This window comes from Pipistrellus hanaki (assembly GCF_964339955.1).
Source record: "Pipistrellus hanaki genome assembly, chromosome: 12".
NCBI lineage: Eukaryota > Metazoa > Chordata > Mammalia > Chiroptera > Vespertilionidae > Pipistrellus > Pipistrellus hanaki.
In genome coordinates, this window is record NC_140514.1 from 8880934 (window position 1) to 8900955 (window position 20022).

At 45.9% G+C, this 20022-nt stretch overlaps 1 protein-coding gene across 2 annotated transcripts in view; it reads left to right on the plus strand.

The window, feature by feature from the left end:
* Positions 1–20022, plus strand: part of EIF2AK2 (eukaryotic translation initiation factor 2 alpha kinase 2) — a 27512-nt gene continuing 7490 nt past the window's right edge. Inside the window, exons 1-11 of one of the 2 annotated variants that reach the window (XM_084900608.1) lie at positions 1–534; positions 5715–5850; positions 6218–6335; positions 6963–7114; positions 8828–8954; positions 9260–9330; positions 9498–9588; positions 11657–11691; positions 13011–13064; positions 14856–14993; positions 18479–18574. In XM_084900608.1, the coding sequence (XP_084756734.1) occupies positions 5732–5850; positions 6218–6335; positions 6963–7114; positions 8828–8954; positions 9260–9330; positions 9498–9588; positions 11657–11691; positions 13011–13064; positions 14856–14993; positions 18479–18574 (1001 nt within the window). In that variant the 5' untranslated portion in view covers positions 1–534; positions 5715–5731. Of the gene's footprint in view, positions 535–1716; positions 2234–5714; positions 5851–6217; positions 6336–6962; positions 7115–8827; positions 8955–9259; positions 9331–9497; positions 9589–11656; positions 11692–13010; positions 13065–14855; positions 14994–18478; positions 18575–20022 lie in introns of those variants that run through there. The other variant, XM_084900607.1, reaches the window with a different exon arrangement.

The window sequence follows — 20022 nt, forward strand, 5'->3', positions numbered from 1 at the left end:
TAACAAAGAAATACTAAGCATCATAAGAAATGAAGGACCATTATACAACCAATGAGAGAACCTAGGAGAAATGAAAATATTCCTAGACACATACAATCTACCGATACTGAAAAAAACACCCCACACTATAAAAACCCAGGACTCTTCCGTTTCAGGCCAAAGTTCTAGCCACTGGGCCAAACCGGTTGGGACTTCCTTGTCTCCCTGACGACTGAATGGCATGACGAAGCCGAAGTAACCTGCGGCTTGGAGTTCCTGTTTGAGGAAGGGCAGGTCCTCCAGGGGGAGCAGAGCCGATGAAGTCACAGGAGCAGGAGGCAGGGCTTTGAGCATGTGTGGGAAGGCTTACCGTGGGAAGACAGCACTTTCAGTTTCCCTTCTGCTGCTCCTGGTCTCCTGCAGCTTGGTTTGGGGCTTAGACGGCACTGGAAGGACAGTGCACGCGGCTTGCTGAGTGCTGTCTCCCACCAGGGACTGTCACTGTCTGCACTGCTCCAGCCCACTGTCCCAGAAGGCCAGCGTTTGGGCAACGAGGTACCTAAGAAAACCATTGACTCCTATGGTAGCCAATGTACTGCCTCTCTCCTCCTCCTCCTTCTTCTTCTTCTTCTTCTTCTTCTTCTTCTTCTTCTTCAATATATATTTTATTGATATTTTTACAGAGAGGAAGGGAGAGGGAGAGAGAGTTAGAGACATCAATGAGAGAGAATCATCGACCAGCTGCCTCCTGCACACCCTCACTGGGGATGTGCCCGCAACCCAGGCACACGCCCCTGACCGGAATCGAACTTCAGTCGGCAGGCCAACGCTCTAGCAGCCACTGAGCCAAACCGCTTCTGGCTGCCTCACTTCTTATTCTGTAAAATGGGTTCCTTGGCGAGATATACCATGGTGGCAAACAAGGGATTCAGAAGGTCCGGCAATGGCGGTGCTGGCAGAGTCACCCATTCCTGCTGCCACGTCCTCCCCACTCGTTCTGGACGAAGCCCTCGCGGCAGCTGGCTGGCTCCGCAGACGCCGGCTTGCCCCCCTGCTCCTCCAAAGCCTCCTCAGGAGCGGGCGCCCGTGGGGAACATTCCCTAGGAAACAGGCTCCGTTTGAACCCTGTGCCCAGGGCTCCCGGGAACATGCAGTGTACAGCCACGGACACCCTGTCAGAAGCGGGGGATGTAGACGAGAAATGGAAAAGGACTCCCGGAGCCAATGCCTAGTATTTGACGTGCACTTGAGGTCCCTCTTCTCTCCTTGCCCCTGGCGAAGACGGAGATGGGAGACTCCTGATTGGGATCCCAGCTCCCTTGCCTACCAGCTGTGGCTACTTAACTTCTGTCCCAACCCTCAGTTTCCTCATCTGTCAAATGGCCATCGTACTGGCCCCGACCTTGCCCTGTTGCTGTGGGGTAAGCCCTCACTCAGCCTTCTTCCATCGCGTGTCCATGGACAGCTACAATGGTTTCCCCACCGCCAGGCCTTAGTGTCGCTCTGGGAGGGGTCACCGTCCGCCGGGGAGTAGGAGTTCCTATACACTGAGGATTCCCGGTCCGACAGGGAGCTCCACGGGGCCCCGCGGGGCGCAGGTGGCCCTCCTAACCGCTGGCCTGGCTGGCGCCCACGGGCACAGCGGCTGGCATGGAGCATCTGATGAAAGGCCTGCCGGGCAGGTGCACACATGGGAGGTTATGCCCCAGGCCTCTTCCTCCCAGTGCATGGCCTTGTAACGGTGATGGGGCGGCCACAGCGCGGGAAGGGGGGAGTGCTCTGGGGCAGGGGCCTGTTCTGGCACCGAAGGCAGTTTTTGCAACTTACCAGCCCCAGGGCTCTGGGCGAGCCGAGTCACCGCTTCTTCTCCGGTAAATGGAGCCGGTAATAGCCATCCCCACCCTCACCCTCAGCCCGCCCTTGGGAGGGGAAGGTGATGGTCCGACCCTGGGCGCCCGGAGGTTCCGGCCGGGACGGAGGGAGCGGGGACGGAGGGAGCGGGAGGGCGCCGGGACTTGGCGGGAGGGAGGGGGCCGGGCGGGCGGGCGGGAGGCAGGGACACGCCCGGCCAGCGGTGGCGGGAGCGCCGGCCGCGGGGCCAGAGCGCGGGCGCCGGTCCGGGCGCGGGCGCTGCGGGGCCTCCGCGGACTGGCTGTGCGGGCGGAGGCGGAGGCGGAGGCGGAGTCCGCGGGGAAAGCGAAACCGAGAGCCAGAGGCCCAGAGCCGCCGGGCTGCGCGGGGAGCGGCGGCGCCGGTGAGCGGGGCGGGCGGCGCGGGGGGCGCCCGGGGGCGGCGAGCGGCCCCGGAGCGCGGGGGCGGCAGGTGCGGGGAGGCGGGGGGCGCCCCGGGCGGCGAAGGGCGCCGAGGCCGGTGCGGGGAGGCAGGTGCGGGAGGCGGGTGCGGGGAGGCGGGTGAGGGGAGGCGGGTGCGGGGCGCCCGGGTGCGGCGAAGGGCGCGGAGGCAGGTGCGGGGGGCGGCGGGTGCGCGGAGGCGGGTGCGGGAGGCGGGCGCCCGGCTGCAGCGAGCGGCGGAGCGGGAGGTCCCGGCGCGCAGCCGCGGCCCCGGGGGGTTGGGGGGCCGGTGAGCGGTCCTGGCCCGGCCCCGCCTTCCCCGTGGCCCCGGCCCTGACCCCGGCCCGCAGTGGGGTGCGGGACCCTGCGGGCTGGCGGGGGTGGGGGTGGGGCGCTGGTGGGAGCCTTAGGGAAACGCGGGGCTGCAGGACCAGTCAGTGGCTCAGTATCCCTGGCCCCAGATCTCTGGGCAGTTACAGTCGTTTCCCAATTGCCCGGCCTTAGCCGCCCCCCTTCGCCCCACCATCCAGCTGCGTCCCCACCCCCCACCCCACAGCCCCTCCGCCCTCCCAGCACCGCCTCTGGGCCGCGGCCCCTCCGGGCTGGCCGCACCGCTGCTGGGCGCCCAGGCCAGCCTCTGGCTCTTTGCACTTCTGTGTCTTCCGGAAAGTTCTCCCCCCACCTCGACCCCCACCCCACTCCTGCCCGGGGCCAGGGCCTCGGCCCCCCCACCCCACCCCAAACCTGTAAGGACTTTCTCAAACATGTCAGGACTTGCTCAGCACCCTTTAAGTTTGTGCATAGGTTTCGCTTAAACCATTCCGGGGATGAGTAATTACTCGGAGTTGACAGGACTGAGGCTACACAGCACTGGTCAGGACTTCGGGGTGAGTGTTGATAAGGACTCTTTCCGCACTGCTGTTCTGAGACCCGTGACCCCCTCCAACTGGACGAGTGGTCTCACGGTTGTGACTAAACTAAACGAATCACTTGCGTTCCTGAAAACGATGGCCCGCCTGGAGATCCTTATCCTGGCACCCTGGGCCAGGTGTCTGTGGCATTCGGAGCTTTCCGGTTTTTAGAAGGGCGGTGCAGCATAAACCCTGTCTTACCCAGTCCCCCATACTCTGATCTCCACATAGCATCAAAGTGGTCACAGAAGACACAACTCCAGTCACATCGCCCCTCTGCTTAGAACCCTCCCATAGCTTCCTGTTACCATGGGAACAGCATCCACAGCCCTGACCATGGCCTACAAGGGCTGTGAGCCATGGCGCCTGCCCTCCTCTCCCTCATTTCTTACCCTGATCCCTCGTTCACTGGGCAGCAGTCCTCTTGGCCTTCTTGTCATCCCGCCAAAGTCTGTGCTGGTTCCTGCTCAGGGTTTCCTCCCCCATAGCTTGGTGTTTTTCTCATCACCCAGACTTGGTTTGACTGTTGCCTTTCCTGACTATTGTATCTAAAACCACCCCCCTCATATTTCTTTTTTCTTTTTTAAACATATTTTATTGATTTTTTACAGAGATGAAGAGAGAGGGTTAGAGAGCTAGAAACATTGATGGGAGAAACATCGATCAGCTGCCTCTTGCACACCTCCTACTGGGGATGTGCCCGCAACCAAGGTACATGCCCTTGACGGGAATCGAACCCGGGACCTTTCAGTCCGCAGGCCGATGCTCTATCCACGGAGCCAAACTGGTTTCGGCACCTTCCTCATATGTCTGCCCCCACCCACCAATTCACCCTCTATTCCTTGCCCCTCGTTAATTTCATCTCCCGGCCGTCTAGTCTCACGATCGCCACTCCTATTACTTGTTTCTGCACGCGGTCATTTTCTGTCTCCCGTCAGTGGAATGCAGGAGGGGGCTCTCTCTCTCCTTCATGCCTGTGCACTCAGTGTCAGAACAGTGCTTGACATTTGATGAGCGCTTACTGACTGAATGAAGAAAGGATGCCAGAGAACAGCTGTGAAGAAAAGGGAGAAGATGAGGAGGTTTAAAGTGAAGTGTTTAAATTTTTTTAATATGTTTTTACTGATGTTAGAGAGAAAAAGGGAGAGAGAGAGGGAGAAAAACATCAATATGAAAGAGAGAGATCGTCCAACTGCCTCCTGCACATCCCCAAGGCATGTGCCCTGACCAAGAATGTGCTTAATACCTGAGAACAGTACACTTAAAATTGGTTAAAAAGGTAAATTTCATGTTATGTGTGTTTTACCACAATGGGGGGAAAAAAGGTTTTAAAAAAATCACAGTGGCTTGCAGGGCAGGGAAGGAATTTCAGTGGCTACAAGGAACTGGACCTGAGGTGCTTGCAGCAGTCCAGGAGTAAGCTGGTGGCTTGGACCAGAATAGGGGCTATGATGTCACCGAGAAGTAGAAGGACGTGGTGGGTCAGGACGTTATGGATAAGAAAGGAGGGAACGGAAATGTCAGCGATGCCTGCCAGATTCAGACCAAGTGGAGTCATTTTTAAAAAAATATGTATTTTATTGATTTTTTTACAGAGAGGAAGAGAGAGGGATAGAGAGTTAGAAACATCGATGAGAGAGAATCATCGATCAGCTGCCTCTTGCACACCGCCTACTGGGGATGTGCCCACAACCAAGGAACATGCCCTTGACCGGAATCGAACCTGGGACCTTTCAGTCCGCAGACTGATGCTCTATCCACTGAGCCAAACCAGTTTCGGCAGTGGCCAGATTATTATGCGTTCAGAGATCATAATTATCTGGCACTCAATGTGTGTGTGTGTGTGTGTGTGTGTGTATCTAATATATATCTATATCTATATATCTATATCTATATCTATATATCTATTTATATATCTATCTATGTATATATCACCTCAACCTTTTTCTTCTAGCATTAAGAATTCTAATTGCACTTCTACAGCCTTTTTACCTTCTCAAGCAGGTAGACAAATTTGCACTTGACACTCAATGGAAGAAGAGAACAGAGTTCTCTTCCTTTTATTGGCCAGTTAAGTTTTGAAAGTAGTAAATTTTGGAGAAATTTACTTGATTTTGCAGTCCCTGAAAGAGAATAAAGGATTTTTAAAGAAAGTTTTCTCTGGATTTATGTCTGACTGAGATGAGTCATATATAGTAAATTCTTACCTCATTCTGCTTTCTAAACAGGATTGGGAAAATCCGATTAAATATGTTCTGTGGGGGCCGAGACCGGTTTGGCTCAGTGGATTGAGCGTCGGCCTGCAGACTGAAAGGTCCAAGGTTCGATTCCGGTCAGGGGCATGTACCTTGGTTGCAGGCACATCCCCAGTAGGGGGTGTGCAAGAGGCAGCTGATCAGTGACTCTCTCTCTCATCGATGTTTCTAGCTCTCTATCCCTCTCTCTTCCCCTCTGTAAAAAAATCAATAAAATATATATTTTTAAAAAAATGTTCTGTGGGTATCACTTCTTTCAAACCTTTCTTGTATTGTAGGTCACTGGAAGAAAAAAATGGCCGACGATCTTTCAGCAGGTTTCTACATAGGAGAACTTAATAAATACTGCCAGAAGAACCGCTTAGAGGTTTACTATCGTGAAGTGAATAAGTCAGGACCTGCACATGACTTACGGTAAGATGCTATTTAGAAAAAGGATATATATATATATATATATATATATATATATATATATATATATATATGAAATATAAACTATGGGAATGAAACTCTGGCATAATTTTGAGGTCAATACTTAAAGTTGCCACAGACTTCTGTGAGAGAGTCCTCTTGGTATGAAATTGTAACTTTGGGAGACTCTGGAGCTTTCCCAGGATTCAAGGTGACGTGCTATTATGCATTTTGGAGGTCACTGCTTAACTATTGAACGTAAGTCAAAACCTTCCGAGGTAGACCTCAGAGGCAGTGGCGGTTGGAATACTTGTCTCTCGATAATGCATGAGTTGTAATCATGTTTTGTGAATATTTTCCTTGTAATCAGGTTTACAATTCAAGCTGTATTAGATGGGAAAGAATATCCAGAAGCTAAAGGCAAATCAAAGAAGAAAGCAAAAAATGCTGCCGCCAAGTTAACTCTTAACATACTTAAAGAAAAACGGGTGCGTCATTGCCTCCCCCTGCCCCCCCCCCCCCATGGAAAAGGGACTCACAATATAGTTTATCTTTTTCTAGGTGAGAAAATATTGGCATTAAAAAAAAACAACCCATTGGCAAGTTCCCTTATATTCACAAGTTGTTCAGTGTTTTCCCTGTCTCCATTTCTGTAGAACCAGAAAGAAAGGTGCACGTAAGCCCCAGCTGGTATATGTGTCCACTTTGACTCAAAGTAATAGAGTAGCAGGGAAGTATGTAAAATCTAAGTAGTTTATTTCACGGCACATGTATAGCTTTATTAGGAAAATAAAATACAGAGTCCTGGCTGTTAATGGTTAGAGTGTCAGCCGAGCAGCAAAGGATCTAGGGTCTGATTCCAGGTCAAGGGCACATACTAGGATTCGGGTTCGGCGAGGCATGCAGGAGGCAACCTGGTGGATGTGCCTTTCTCATAAGAATGTTTTTCTTTCTCTCTTTCTCTTTCTTCCTGTCCCAACTCCCTCCCTTCCACTCACTCTGAAAAGCAATGGAAAAAATGCCCTCGGGAGAGGATTAACAACAACAAAAAAGAAAATACGGAGTTAAATCTTTGTTGTCATCCTCATTAAGCAAGATTTTTTTATTCTTTGCAGGACACTAGTTCTTTAGCCCTATCGACAACAGATACTTCCGATGATTTATCCAGTGAGAATTTCATAGGTCTTCTGGATAGGTTTGCCCAAAAGGAAAGACTGTCTGTAAATTATGAACAAAGAAAAGAATTGAGCGCAACTGGGACCGAAAGGTGAGATGTAGTCGGGTTTTTCCTTTTGTTTCATTGTATCTAAGCAATAGAATGAGCTTATTTCCATGTCTAATTTTCCAGAAATGTTTGCCCTTTTTGTACATTTTGCATGGAAGGTTTTATAGGACTTGTAAGCAATTGGACAGCTTTGTAATTAAAATATTAAAATACTTCAGTGCTGAAAGGTGGGAACCCATATAGCATAATTGATCAAATCGGGGTAATCCTTTATTTCTGAGGCCTATCTGGATGGTTTCATCTGCAGGCCCTCAAAAGAGGGTCCTGCTTGAAGGATGCAGAGATCTTTCTAGCCCTGAGGTCATAGTGGGAGTGGCTGCGTGATGAGAGAGCTGTCTGTCCCAGTACTCATCTTTCACATTTGTTTAAACGGTGTCCCTCTGAGGATAGATACCATGTATTAGGAGGAATAGTATTTCGTCCTAGACTATGAGGAGACCAGGATTTGAGAAATATGAGGAGGACAGATTAAGAATTTCAGTTACTAAAAATGTCACCAGTGAGCTAAGATTTAAGTGAGGATAAAGAATTGACTGGGCCCTAGCTGGTTGGCTTAGTCCAGCAGTGTTTCCCAAACTTTTGACATATGTGCACCCCTTCTATAAATTTTCGTAACGCTGAGTACCCCTCGTACTCATGAGAACGTAGAATTAGGCGCATCTAAGCACGGTGCAGTGCATATCCCCACCAAACTCCGGTGCAACGCGTACCCCCACCAAACTCTTCCCGTACCCCTGGGGGTACGCGTGCCACACTTTGGGAAACACTGGATCAGTGGATAGAGCGTCAGCCTGTGGACTGGAGGGTCCCAGGTTCAATTCCAGTCAAGGGCACGTGCCTGGGTTGCAGGCTCAATCCCTAGTAGGGGCAGCTGATCAATGATTCTCTCTCATCATCGGTGTTTCTATGTCTCTCTTCCTCTCTGAAATCAATAAAAATACATTTTAAAAAGTAATAATTCTGGGGGGGGGCAATGGTAAGATATGTACACAGATAATAATTTAATTTAAAAAAAGAAAAAAAGTAATAATTCTTATATAATTGTCCAAGTATCCTGGCCTAACCACAAATGTCCTTACATTCATAGGAGCAGGAGTGGACTTTAGTCCTGGGGGTTTTGCATTATGGGGATTTTTCTTAGGATTTTGTGCAGATAGTTGGGACAGGAAATGCTGAGGTTAGAGCAGAATCCTTGCTTTGCTCATTCCCTACAAAACAACCTCATCATTTCTCCTGTAGAAGCCCCATTTTCTTTACTGGCTTTTTCTTCCCTATTTGAACATCTCTGGAAAATTCACCCATCATCTCTTTTCCATTTCTTCCGTCAGATGGTTTGACCTGTAAGGGAATTTTAAAAAACAAACAAACCACCACTTAGTTCTTTATCCCTATCGACAACAGATCCTTCTGATGCTTTATCCAGTGAGAATTTCATAGGTTGTCAGAGCTTTGAATGAAGCAACAGAAAGTTAGAAGTTGCCTGGAAAATACAAGCTGAGATGTCAGCCAATCCTGGTTATTCTGACAAAATGGTCCGCTTATTGAAGATTTCAATTACACAAAGACGTGAAATGCAAAGCTACCTTAGTGTACTGGAAGGCCTTTATTGATGTGCGTGTGTGTTTTCAAATCATAAGTTAGATTTACTATTTTTTGGTATTTCGGTAAATAATGTCCATCCTTTATTTTTCCTAGGTTTTTTTGTAAATGGAAAATTGGACAGAAAGAATATCCTGGTGCTGTAGGTTCTACTAAACGGAAGGCAAAACATTTGGCTGCTAAACTTGCATACGAACAGATCCAATCAGAAAGAAGGTCAATGGTACGTGCTGCCTTTGGATGTATTTCTTGTACTTTATGATTTCCTCTGGAATTGCCTTGAGGTTTGACTGTGCTTGCTTGATGTCAAGACAGCCAAGCACATAGCAAAAAGATTCCTTGATTCTGTGTGCCACCTGTGTCCCATGTATTAATCTCATAATTGTGACTGTGAATTTGATAAATGTGGAAAGATAGATGTGGCAGTTAGCACGTGAGACTGAGCCACTGTGTGTGTGTGTGTCGGGGGCGGGGGGGGGGGAGTATTTAGTTATAGTTACACCCCCTAAGGGGCTCTCTTTCTTCCAGAAAGGTGATTCAGGACCCTCTGGCTCTCCCCTGGCTGATTCCAGTGACAGTGAGATCAGCTTCTCGGCACCGTAAGTGTGTACAGACAACTGTGATATTTAAGAAATTCAAATTGCTACCTGAAAGAGCACGTTTTTATGAAAATGTTTATTGCTTAAGAAGAATTTAGGGAAATAAGTTATTTACCCACAAAAATAGGAAGAATTCATAAACTAATAGTTCTTCCCTTTTCTTCTAGCAATTGTAAATCACCCTCTGAAAGTGGCTTTTCAGGAAATGGATCATGGGAGAACAGTGACAGTTCTGCCAATTCTCGTCCATCTCCTGTGGTATAGTATTCATCTCCAAACGCCCTAGTCAGTCTGAATCCCCTTTGTGCTTCCTCATTTAAAAATGACCTTCATCCCAATTTTTCCATTTTCATCTCCTGTGCTCTCACTAACAATACTTGGGGGTTTTGATCTTTCTTTATGAACCCACATCCTTCACATGTAGAATTCTCCCACTTGTCACACCCTTCTTTCTCTCCCTGCTAGCCTTCATATTTTCAGATATTCATGTGATCTTGCTTTTTATTTAATACCAACTGAACAGTAATTAAAAGATTCATTCATTATAGCTCTGCTTCTGTTTTTAAAAAATCAGAACTAAACCTAAATGAAAATGAAACAAATAAGATAGATTTTGGGGTGATGATTAGTGTTGCAAAAGTTATCCTCTTTATAAGGAACTACAAATCAATAAGAAAAAGACAACTCAGTAGAAAAATGTGCAAACAATCTGCATAAAAAAATTCAGAGAAGAGATACCCAGATGGTCAAATAACATGTGAAATGATATACAATTCAAAAAAACAGTTAAATGCTATTTTACCAAATTCATCAGGTTGGTAAAATTTGAGTCTGGCAATACTAAATGTTGACACAATTATGTTCCAATTATTCTATATAATAAAACCCTAATATGCAAATTGACTGAACAGTAGAACATTGGTTGCTATGACATGCACTGACCACTAGGGCAGATGCTCAATGCGGAAGCTGCCCCCTGATGGTCAGTGTGCTCCCACAGTGGGAGCGCCACTCAGCCAGAAACCGGGCTCTGCTGGCGAGCACATCCGAGGAGTGGGCCTAAGCCAGTAGTCAGACATCCCCCAAGGAGTCCCAGAATGTGAGGGGGTGCAGGCCGGGCTGAGGGATCCCTTCCAGTGCACGAATGTTGTGCACCGGGCCTCTAGTAACTATTATATGCTGCTGGTGCAAGTAGAAATCAGTACAGCCATTTTGGAGAAAAATTTGACAACATATAGTAAAATTGAGGGTGTGCATGCTATAATGCCAAGGAGTTCTCTTCCTGAGGATATTTTCTAGAGAAACACATGCATGTGTGCACAGTGAAACAGATATAAGAATGTACTGTGCAACATTGGTTGTAATAGCAAGAAATTAGAAAAAAAAATATTGCTCATGAGCTGAATGGCTAAATTACTCTGTAGTGTAGTACATCATGCAGTACTGTGGCTGGCTGGTGATATGAGCACAAGAAATCTTAGTCTGATGCTCCCCACTTGGTATCACTATAATTGAAGTTGAAAAAAAAATCCACAAAATCTATCAGAATAATAGAGAATATGAACGAAAGTAGCTATGCCATTAATTTTTGAGAGCTATATTGAAGACTTCTCTTTTTTGCTAACTATTGAACTTAATTTGTACTAAAAATGAAATCTCAGCATTGAGGTTTTTAACTGGTGATCAGATCAGAAACCCTCGAGGAACTATTTTAAACTAGATCTCTGGGCTCCATCTGTGTCTTGCTTAGCACTGTGACTGATGGGATGCACGCCTTCTTGCTGAGCGCTGCTGGCCAGAGAGTCAGCAGGGAAGCCACATTCTGTACCCGGAGAATCAGTGCTTCTACAGAACATGCCCTACAATGGCCGTATCTGTCTGGTTACTGTGGTAGATGAGAACACTGATGTAAGCAAGTAAACTGGGTAGCAAGATTCAATAAGAGTACAAAAATTGATGAGCTTATGGACAAACTGCTGTGGTTATAGACCAGCTAGAAGTACTGGATGAGGTAAAGCAAGAGAAAGCAATAGGGCTCTGTCTAGGTGGCTCAATTGGTTGTATTGTCGTCCCATACACCAAAAGGTGGAGGGTTTGATTCCTGGTCAGGGCACATATCTAGGTTGTAGGTTTGATCTCCAGTTGGAACACAACCAATCAGTGTTTCTCTCCTTCTCTCTCTCTCTCTCTCTCTCTCTCACCAACCAATCATCCAACCAACCAAACAAACAAAAAAACATATCCTCAGATGAAAATTAAAAAAAATAGGGATAAAGCAATAGAATTGATTTAATCATTTGAAACAATTTTTCATTTTCTTTTACAGAGTGCTCTCAGAACAAGTTTGAAGAATGTGAAGATGTAAGTATCATTATTCATTGAATTTAGTTTGAAATGAAGTTCTCTTTCAGACTTAGTCTGTCAGCCTTATTTATTAACTCCACTATTTGTAGAGTATTGTACATCCTTATTTGAGTAGGGCTTAAAAGTAGAGAGCATTGCCCTGGTTCAGTTGGTTGAGTGTTGTCCCATGCACTCAAAGGTAGCTGGTTCGATTCCCAGTCAGGACACCTTCTTGGGTTGCTGGTTCAATCCTTGGTGGATGTGGGAGGCAGCTGATTGATGCTTCTCTCACATGAATGTTTCTCCCTCTCCCTCTCCCTTCCTCATTCTCTCAAATTAATAGAGACATATTTTTTAAAAGTAGAGAGCAGGATTAAAGATCACAAAAAGTTTGAATATACAAATAATTTTAAATATGCAGAGAAATGTTTGTATGTACACTCTACACTAGGGGTGTCGAACTCAATCAGAGAAGGGGCCAAAATCTAAAATCCAGCCTAAATCGCGGGCCGAATGGTTTACTGAACAGTCATAAACTGACAATGTCATAAACTGACAGCGGAGTGCAGTGATGACAGCGCGGTGCGGGCCACATTGCAAGGCCTGGCGGGCTGGATTTGGCCCGCGGGCCTTGTGTTTGACACATGTGCTCTACACTGTCGACATAAAGGCCTATGGCAGTGGTTGGCAAACTCATTAGTCAACAATGCCAAACATCAATAGTACAATGATTGAAATTTCTTTTGAGCACCAAAATTTTTAAACTTACACTATATAGGAAGGTACATTGTTATTAACTTAATTAGGGTACTGCTAAGTTGGCCTTTGCTAAAAACTGAAGGGGCCAAAGAGCCGCATGTGGCTCGCGAGCTGCAATTTGCTGACCACTGGCCTATGGGGATCTTGCTAGAGGAATTGGTTAAGGTAAGTGAGCTTGTTGAGAGATTTTCAAGGGAAGTGCATTATTTTGCAGATAAACAGGTAGAGTATTGTAGAAATGGTGTAATGACTCAGGTAAGAAATAAATAGATCAAATGCTATCAAATGTTGATTCAAAATATAAAAAATCTAGTAATAAGCTGTGGACACAGCCCACGTGCCCCTCATTAGCTGAGTGGATGAAAAAGCGGTGGTACATTTATGCAGTGGGATACCACACAGCTATAAAAAAAGAAGAAACTCTTATCTTTTGCAGCAGCATAGATGGACCTGGAGATTATTATGCTAAGTGAAGTGAAGTTAAAAAAAAAAAAAAAGTGCATGGCATAAAACCACTCTAAGCAAGTTACCTTTGGTTTCAATTTTATTTGAATTTTACATTCTTCTCTAATTTTTAGAAATTTGGCAGCTAGATTTGACTCTCCTGCAAACGGGCATACTGCGAATGAGAGGTAAGAAGGAACTGTAAAACAGAATTTGCTCAGAAATATGTTTGTTTGTAACACAAAAGCTTCATAAGGAACTGTTGTACACCAGGCAGGCTGCATATACTAGTATTTCCACCTGAACAGTTCAACTATTTTGGCACAGTCAGGCCCACAGCAGATCATCATATCAGAGAAGTAAAGTTTCGACAAATCTAAATGGAATGTGGTGATGTAGATCTATGTGATGCTTATGTGGGTTTCTCTGAGATCTGTGGAAGTTTTTAATATTGAAAGCAAATATTCCTATAAACCAGTGACACACACCCCCCCCCCCCGCCCAAAAAAAAAATGTACTCTTGCCAGAATCATAGTACCACTTGAATCGGTTTTTCATTTTCCAAGTTTTCACTTTGAAAAAGGGTGCCTCTTGTAGTAGATCATATGTTTGGGTTTAAATAAAAGAGGCCTATTTGCAACAAAAGAACATTGAAAATAAGTTTTTAAAATAATAATAAAGAGCCAAAGCTGGCTTGGCTCGGTGGATAAAGAAAGCATCAGCCTGCAGACCGAAGAGTCCCCGGTTCGATTCTGGTCAAGGGCACATACCTCAGTTGCAGGCTTCTCCCCAACCCCGGACCTATTCAGGGCGCGTGCAGGAGGCAACCAGTCAATGTGTTTCTTCCACATCCGTATTTCTTTCTGTCTTTCCCTCTCTCTTCCACTCTCTAACAATCAATGGAAAAATATCCTCCGGTGAGGATTGTTAAAATATTTAAAAACTTACAAAGTAAGTTCAGTACTAAAATAAAACCCAATAAAGAATCCACATCTATCAAATAACTGCCTAATATATAGCTGGCACTGTGCTGGGCATTGGCATTGGCTCTGTAATAGGAACAAACAGAACAGCTCTTGCCCGCATGGAGTTTTGTGGGGTTGAAAATTACCTGAATTAATGAATGGACCACAAACTATGGTCAGAGGCCTGAAAGATGAGGCAGCACAGGGAGGTGGAGGCTCACAGGCTGCGTGGGAAGATGAAGAAGGGACAGGTGAGGGTTCCAGGAGCAGAGAGGAGGTTGTGTGCTTGGCATGCAGTGGAACGGGCCCTGTGCCAGGGGACACGCTGGGGAGGAGGCAGAGGCCCAATCACAAGGCCGCATGGAGGCCATTTAAGGGTTTTCTGTGTTTTTGGTTTTTCTTTTCTTTTTTCTGAACACAAAGCTAGGCTGTTGGCTGTCAGGCAATAGAGAGACATGATCGCGCTGGTTGCCGTGTGGATTGCGATTGAAGGGGAGGAGGAGAGAGAGTGGAGAGCCCGGATGGCAAGGTCCTGCAGGAGCCCGGTGGAAGCTGGGCCTGGGGTGAAGGTGTCAGACGGGAAAAGTGGGCCGATGCCGGGGATATGTGTTGGGAGTAGAATGGGCAGGTCTTCGTGATGGAGTGAGGGGTCTACAGGCCTGGGCTGGCCCCGAGCACCTGCTCATTTCTCTTATGACAGCTTGGTGGTAGCGGTGGAACACACGTGGTGCTTTTTCCTCAAGTTGTATGCTTGTGAGAAGATTCTTCCTCGTGGCCGCTGTACAGCCAGGAGTGGGCTGTGGCTCCGGGGATGATCTGTTGTGTGGAGAGGAGGCGGGGGAGGAACGATCCTTTGTGGCTTGAGTTTCTGTGGGAAGCGGGCCCTTCTTATTCAGAAGCGGGGAGGCAAGCTTGTTATAGACTCCATGTCATCAGTGACCTGAAGGGGAAGAGGAAGGGGAAGAAGCCAGCTAGCGTTGGATCTTAGACTAACAGTGGCATTTATCCTTTAAGGTTTATCCATGATTTTGAAGAAATAAAACTAATTGGCTCCGGTGGATATGGCAGGGTTTTCGCAGCAAAACACAGACTTGATAAGAAGATCTATGCTATTAAACGTGTTAAATACAATGATGACGACCATGAGGACGAGTAAGTAGTAAATGTTTTGTTTAATTTTTTTTTTTAAATAAGATATGTTGAATGGTACTGTTCTTTTTTATGTATCTGTCTCCTTCATGAGTATATTATTTACTTTTCCCCAGCCCTCCTTAAAAACGTTACTCTAGCCTGGCCTGCTCTGTTCAGGTCTAACTGCCTCCCACAATTCTTTTAAGGCTGCCCTGATGAAAACGGAAGTTATGGAACCATTTAGCTCAAGGTGACCTTTGAGATTCTCTAGTTTCATCTCCTGACTCGTTTTCTTGAAGTTGTTACTCCGTCTAAGTTGGCCAGCCTACTCCTTCAGAGACAAAGAGCGGGGTGGAAACGGGATATGGAGAGTGGCCTGAGCAAAGGAGAAGCAGGCAGAGTCCGATCAAACCTACTTCCTGTCCAGGGACAGTAGTACCTTGGCCTTGGAATACCTTTATGCCTTCTTGGCATCAAAACAAGGCTTTTTTTCTGTTTTTCTTTTTCTGTTTCTTTCTTTCTTTCTTTCTTTCTTTTTTTTTTTTTTCTTTTTTTTTGCCGAAACCGGTTTGGCTCAGTGGATAGAGTGTCAGCCTGCGGACTGGAGGGTCTTGGATTTGATTCCGGTCAAGGGCATGTACCTTGGTTGCTGGCACATCCCCAGTGGGGGATGTGCAAGAGGCAGCTGATCGATGACTCTCTCTCATCGATGTTTCTAACTCTCTATCTCTCTCCCTTCCTCTTTGTGAAAAATCAATAAAATATATTTAAAACAAAACAAAACAAAACAACACAGGGCTTTTCCCTTCTTCACTGTTCTGCTTAACAAGAATGAAATATTAATTTTTTAGTGGAAATACTTAATGATGATCATGGTGCAGTATTAGGGGACAATACCCTGATTCCCTGAAAATAAGACAGTGTCTTATAATAATTTTTTCTCCCAAAGTTGCCCTAGGTCTTATTTTCAGGGGATGTCTTATCTTTCCATGCGCTAGGTCTTATTTTCGGAGGATGTCTTATTTTCGGGGAAACACGGTAGTAGTGGCTTCATAAATTGGTAGAATACAGTTAAAATATACTTGAAAATAATAATCCAGAACCATAATAATGTTTATACACTTTGCTTATGGCTTTTCTGTCTGGGAACCTAGCTAAGGATATTGCCCAAATTAAGGGGAAAATAACCATGTAAGAGGATATAAACACAGTATTGTTTATAAAAATGAAGAATTAGAAAACAAAACAAAATATCTAACACTAAAGGAATTATTAAGGATGTTTTGTTTTCTCTCCCTTGATTAGTGGCTATTTTACAGTCATTAAAAATTAGGATTATATGCTAAAAATATTTACACGTGAAATCATACGATACTGAAAGTAGCTTCAGAATAACACGGGGGAAGATGAGGAAGTAGGTAAGAGCACATATGAAATTCACAACTGTTTCATCTGGGTGATGGCTAGGTAGAGGTTCATTATACTATTTGCTCTGTTTTGTTTTTAATATACTTTTGAAATATTACATTAAAAAGTTTATATGTCCCAGCCGAAACCGGTTTGGCTCAATGGATAGAGCATCGGCCTGCGGACTGAAAGGTCCCAGGTTCGATTCCAGTCAAGGGCATGTACATTGGTTGCGGGCACATCCCCAGTGGGGGGTGGGCAAGAGGCAGCTGGTCGATGTTTCTCTCTCATCGACGTTTCTAACTCTCTATCCCTCTCAAGTCCTCTCTGTGTAAAATCAATAAAAAATATATTTTTTTAAAAAAAGTTTATATGTCCTAGCCGGTTTGGCTCAGTGGATGGAGCTTCTGCCCTCTGACTGAAGGGTCCTGGGTTCAATTCTGGTCAAGGGCACATACTTGGTTGCAGGCTCAATCCTTGGTCCTGGTTGGGGCCTTGTGGGAGACAACCAACTGATGCGTCTCTCTCACATCAGTGTTTCTCTTTTTGTCTCTTAACATTCCTTCCACTCCCTCTAAAAATCAATAGAAAAATATCTTCAGGTGAGAATTAACTAAAACTAAAAATTAAAAATTAAAAAGTTTACACATGCTAGTTATGCAGACTGTAAAAAACAAGGAAAATTATAAAGATAACATGTGAAAATAGAATAAATATTATCTATACTAATAAAAGGGTAATATGTTAATTAGACAGGATAAACCAGATAGATGTCTTCTAGATGTCCTTCTGGACAAAGCCATGGTGGCGGGGGCCAGGGCAGAGGCAGTTAGGGGCAATCAGGCCGGAAGGGGACAGCGGTTAGGGACGATCAGGCCAATAGGGCAGAGTGATTAGGGGCAATTTGGCCAGCAAGGAAGCAGTTAGGGGCATCAGGCAGGCAGACAGAGATGATTAGGGGTGATCAGAAAGGCAGCCAGGCAGAGATTAGGGGCAATCAGGCAGGCAGGCAGAGGGGTTAGGGGTGATCAGGCAGGCAGGCAGGTGAGCATTTAGGAGCCAGCAGTCCCAGATTGCGAGAGGAATGTCTGACATCCCCTGAGGAATCCTGGATTGGAGAGGGTGCAGGCCGGGCTGAGGGATCCCCTGTCCCGTGTATGAATTTTGTGCACGGGGCCTCTAGTCTATAATAATAAAAGTGTAATATGCTTCTGGACGACCTTCTGGACAAAGCTGGGGCTGTAGCCACAGGAACCAGGCAGCTGCTGTGGCTGCGAGGGAGGGATCCAGGCAGCCACTGTGTCTGCGAAGGCCTACTCTTGCACGAATTTCATGCATCGGGCCTCTAGTACACTATAATTACAAATACGTAAAAATATAAAGGCAAACAATAAATAACTCCAAGTAACAACTGATTGTGTTAGGATTGTCAATAATGAGTAATTTTTCTTCATTTTTTACAAATTGTATGTCTTGTAAATAATTTTCCAAAATAAAGGCTGAAATTGCACAATGTCTGCTTATCCTTTCTCATGCTTGAGATTTCAGATTTGTTCATTCCATTGAGCATAGGATTGTGTTTACTGCTAACAGCACATCCCTGTAAAGTGTCCCCCCACCACCACCACCACCTACCCAGAGCGAAGTCTCCATTTCACTGTCCGGATCCTCTCCTTCGTGTTTCTTTGCCACACACCGGAAGTTCCGAATTAGGCTCTTCAAACTGCCTGGGTTACCCACCCAGGCTGCCCACATGGCGTTTGTTTTTGAAACTCCAAGGACATCAGCCCAAGTCTAAATAAGACAAAAATGTATGAATTAGCTACCCTAATTACATCATTGGCATTTCAGAGGCTACTGCCAATGGTTTGCACGTTGTCTGATGTTTGGAATGATCGGTCACCACTCTTTCTTCTGAGTCGAGAGTGAAAACAGCTCTGTGTTTTTCTGTATGTTCACTTTTTCCTTTTCGGGGCTCCTGGCCTTCATTCTAAAACTCTGGGTGTGGAAACCATGGCAACTGTTAGAAAAGGAGGTACTGTGTTATTGTTATCAGGGATGCATACTGACCCCTTCTATTCCTTGTTTCGTTTGACTAGGAAGGTAAAGCGTGAAGTAGAAGCCTTGGCAACGCTTAATCATCCAAATATTGTTCGCTACTATAACAGTTGGAATGGAGACGATCACGTCAAAAGGTAACTGAAAAAGAAATTCTCATCGATGCAGTAAGATGGAGGAAACTGTCATTGGCTATATGTGGGCCATTAATACATTTAATAATCACAACGGGGTGAGGAAGGATAAGCAGATACTATTTGAGACACATATCTCCGTTCTGCAGGTAAGGAGACAAAAGAATAATCTTTACCTTCCTCCTCTCCTTGCTCTAAACTTGCTTTCCCTGTCCTCAGCTGTTATCAGAACCTCAGGGTTAGCTTTCCTGACTTTGTTGTTTCATAGATACACTTGTGCACGTGCCCCGACTTCAGTCGAGGCTGGAGAGGCAGGCTTGCGGAGGTCGTTTGAACAAGTAGATGCTGCAACTGGAGTGTCCCTCCTCAGCTGCCAGGACTTTTCCTCCCCTCTCTCAAGCCCCCAGATGCAATCAAGGAGTCTCTTTCAAGTGCCACAACACCACTTCCGGTGGGGTGGAGAGCAGTGGAAATAACTTTAAGACTGCAAGCTTAAGATGACGGGGGCACCTCACCTTGCATACTCTTCCTGTTTTGTCTCAAGTAAACCACTGCCAAAGGGTTATGATACCTTATTTTCTGGCGTATAAGACGACCCCCTAATTTTACAGTTAAAACATAGGTTTAGGCCTGTATTCGCTGTATAAGACTACCCCCCCACTTCAAAGAAAAGACTTACTTTGCCGTCAAGATCTGCAGGTAATTTTTGTGCAATTTTGGTCTTTTGCCCCGATTTTGGTTGACTTTTTTTCGTTTCAAACGTCGTCTTATATGCCAGAAAATACGGTACTTTAAACAATAAAATAAAATAAACAATTTTACTTTATTGTTTAAAGTATTACAACTAGTAATACATATATCTCCTTTGTTTTCTCCCATTGACTTCCCCCAGCCTTCCCTACCCCTGTCGCGTGCCCTTACAAGACCCTGGGGTGGGGGTGGGGATGAGGGCATGCGACACCCAGTGTTCCTTGTGGATGATCCTCTCACTGCAGTCCTGAGGCCATGCTGGGCTTGTCCATTCATCGTCTCCTGCCACCAGCCCAGTCCATGAATCATCAGTTTCAGGAGTTCTTGACTGGCAGCGCTTGGCACGTGAGCCTTTAGCAAATTCTTGGCTACCTCTTTCTATGTTCTAGCCAACGAATGTTCAAAGAATATAAGTTAATATTGAGGCCCACGTGTTTCTGAAAAGGGAAACATGGTCAGCGGGGTCAGTCCTCCCAGTTACATCTCATAGCAGTTTTTCGGCACTTCCGCCAGAGTACCTCTCCTTGTGCTGCTGTCGTATGTCTGTCTTCCCTTCACCTCTCTCCTGTGCAGCTGCCATCCCCGCGCCTAACTCGTTCCCTCATCTCTAGGTGCCTGTTCACAAGATGATGCTCAGTATATTGATGGTGAATTAAAATATTTAAAAATTACTTTACGTAGCCGAGACTGGTTTGGCTCAA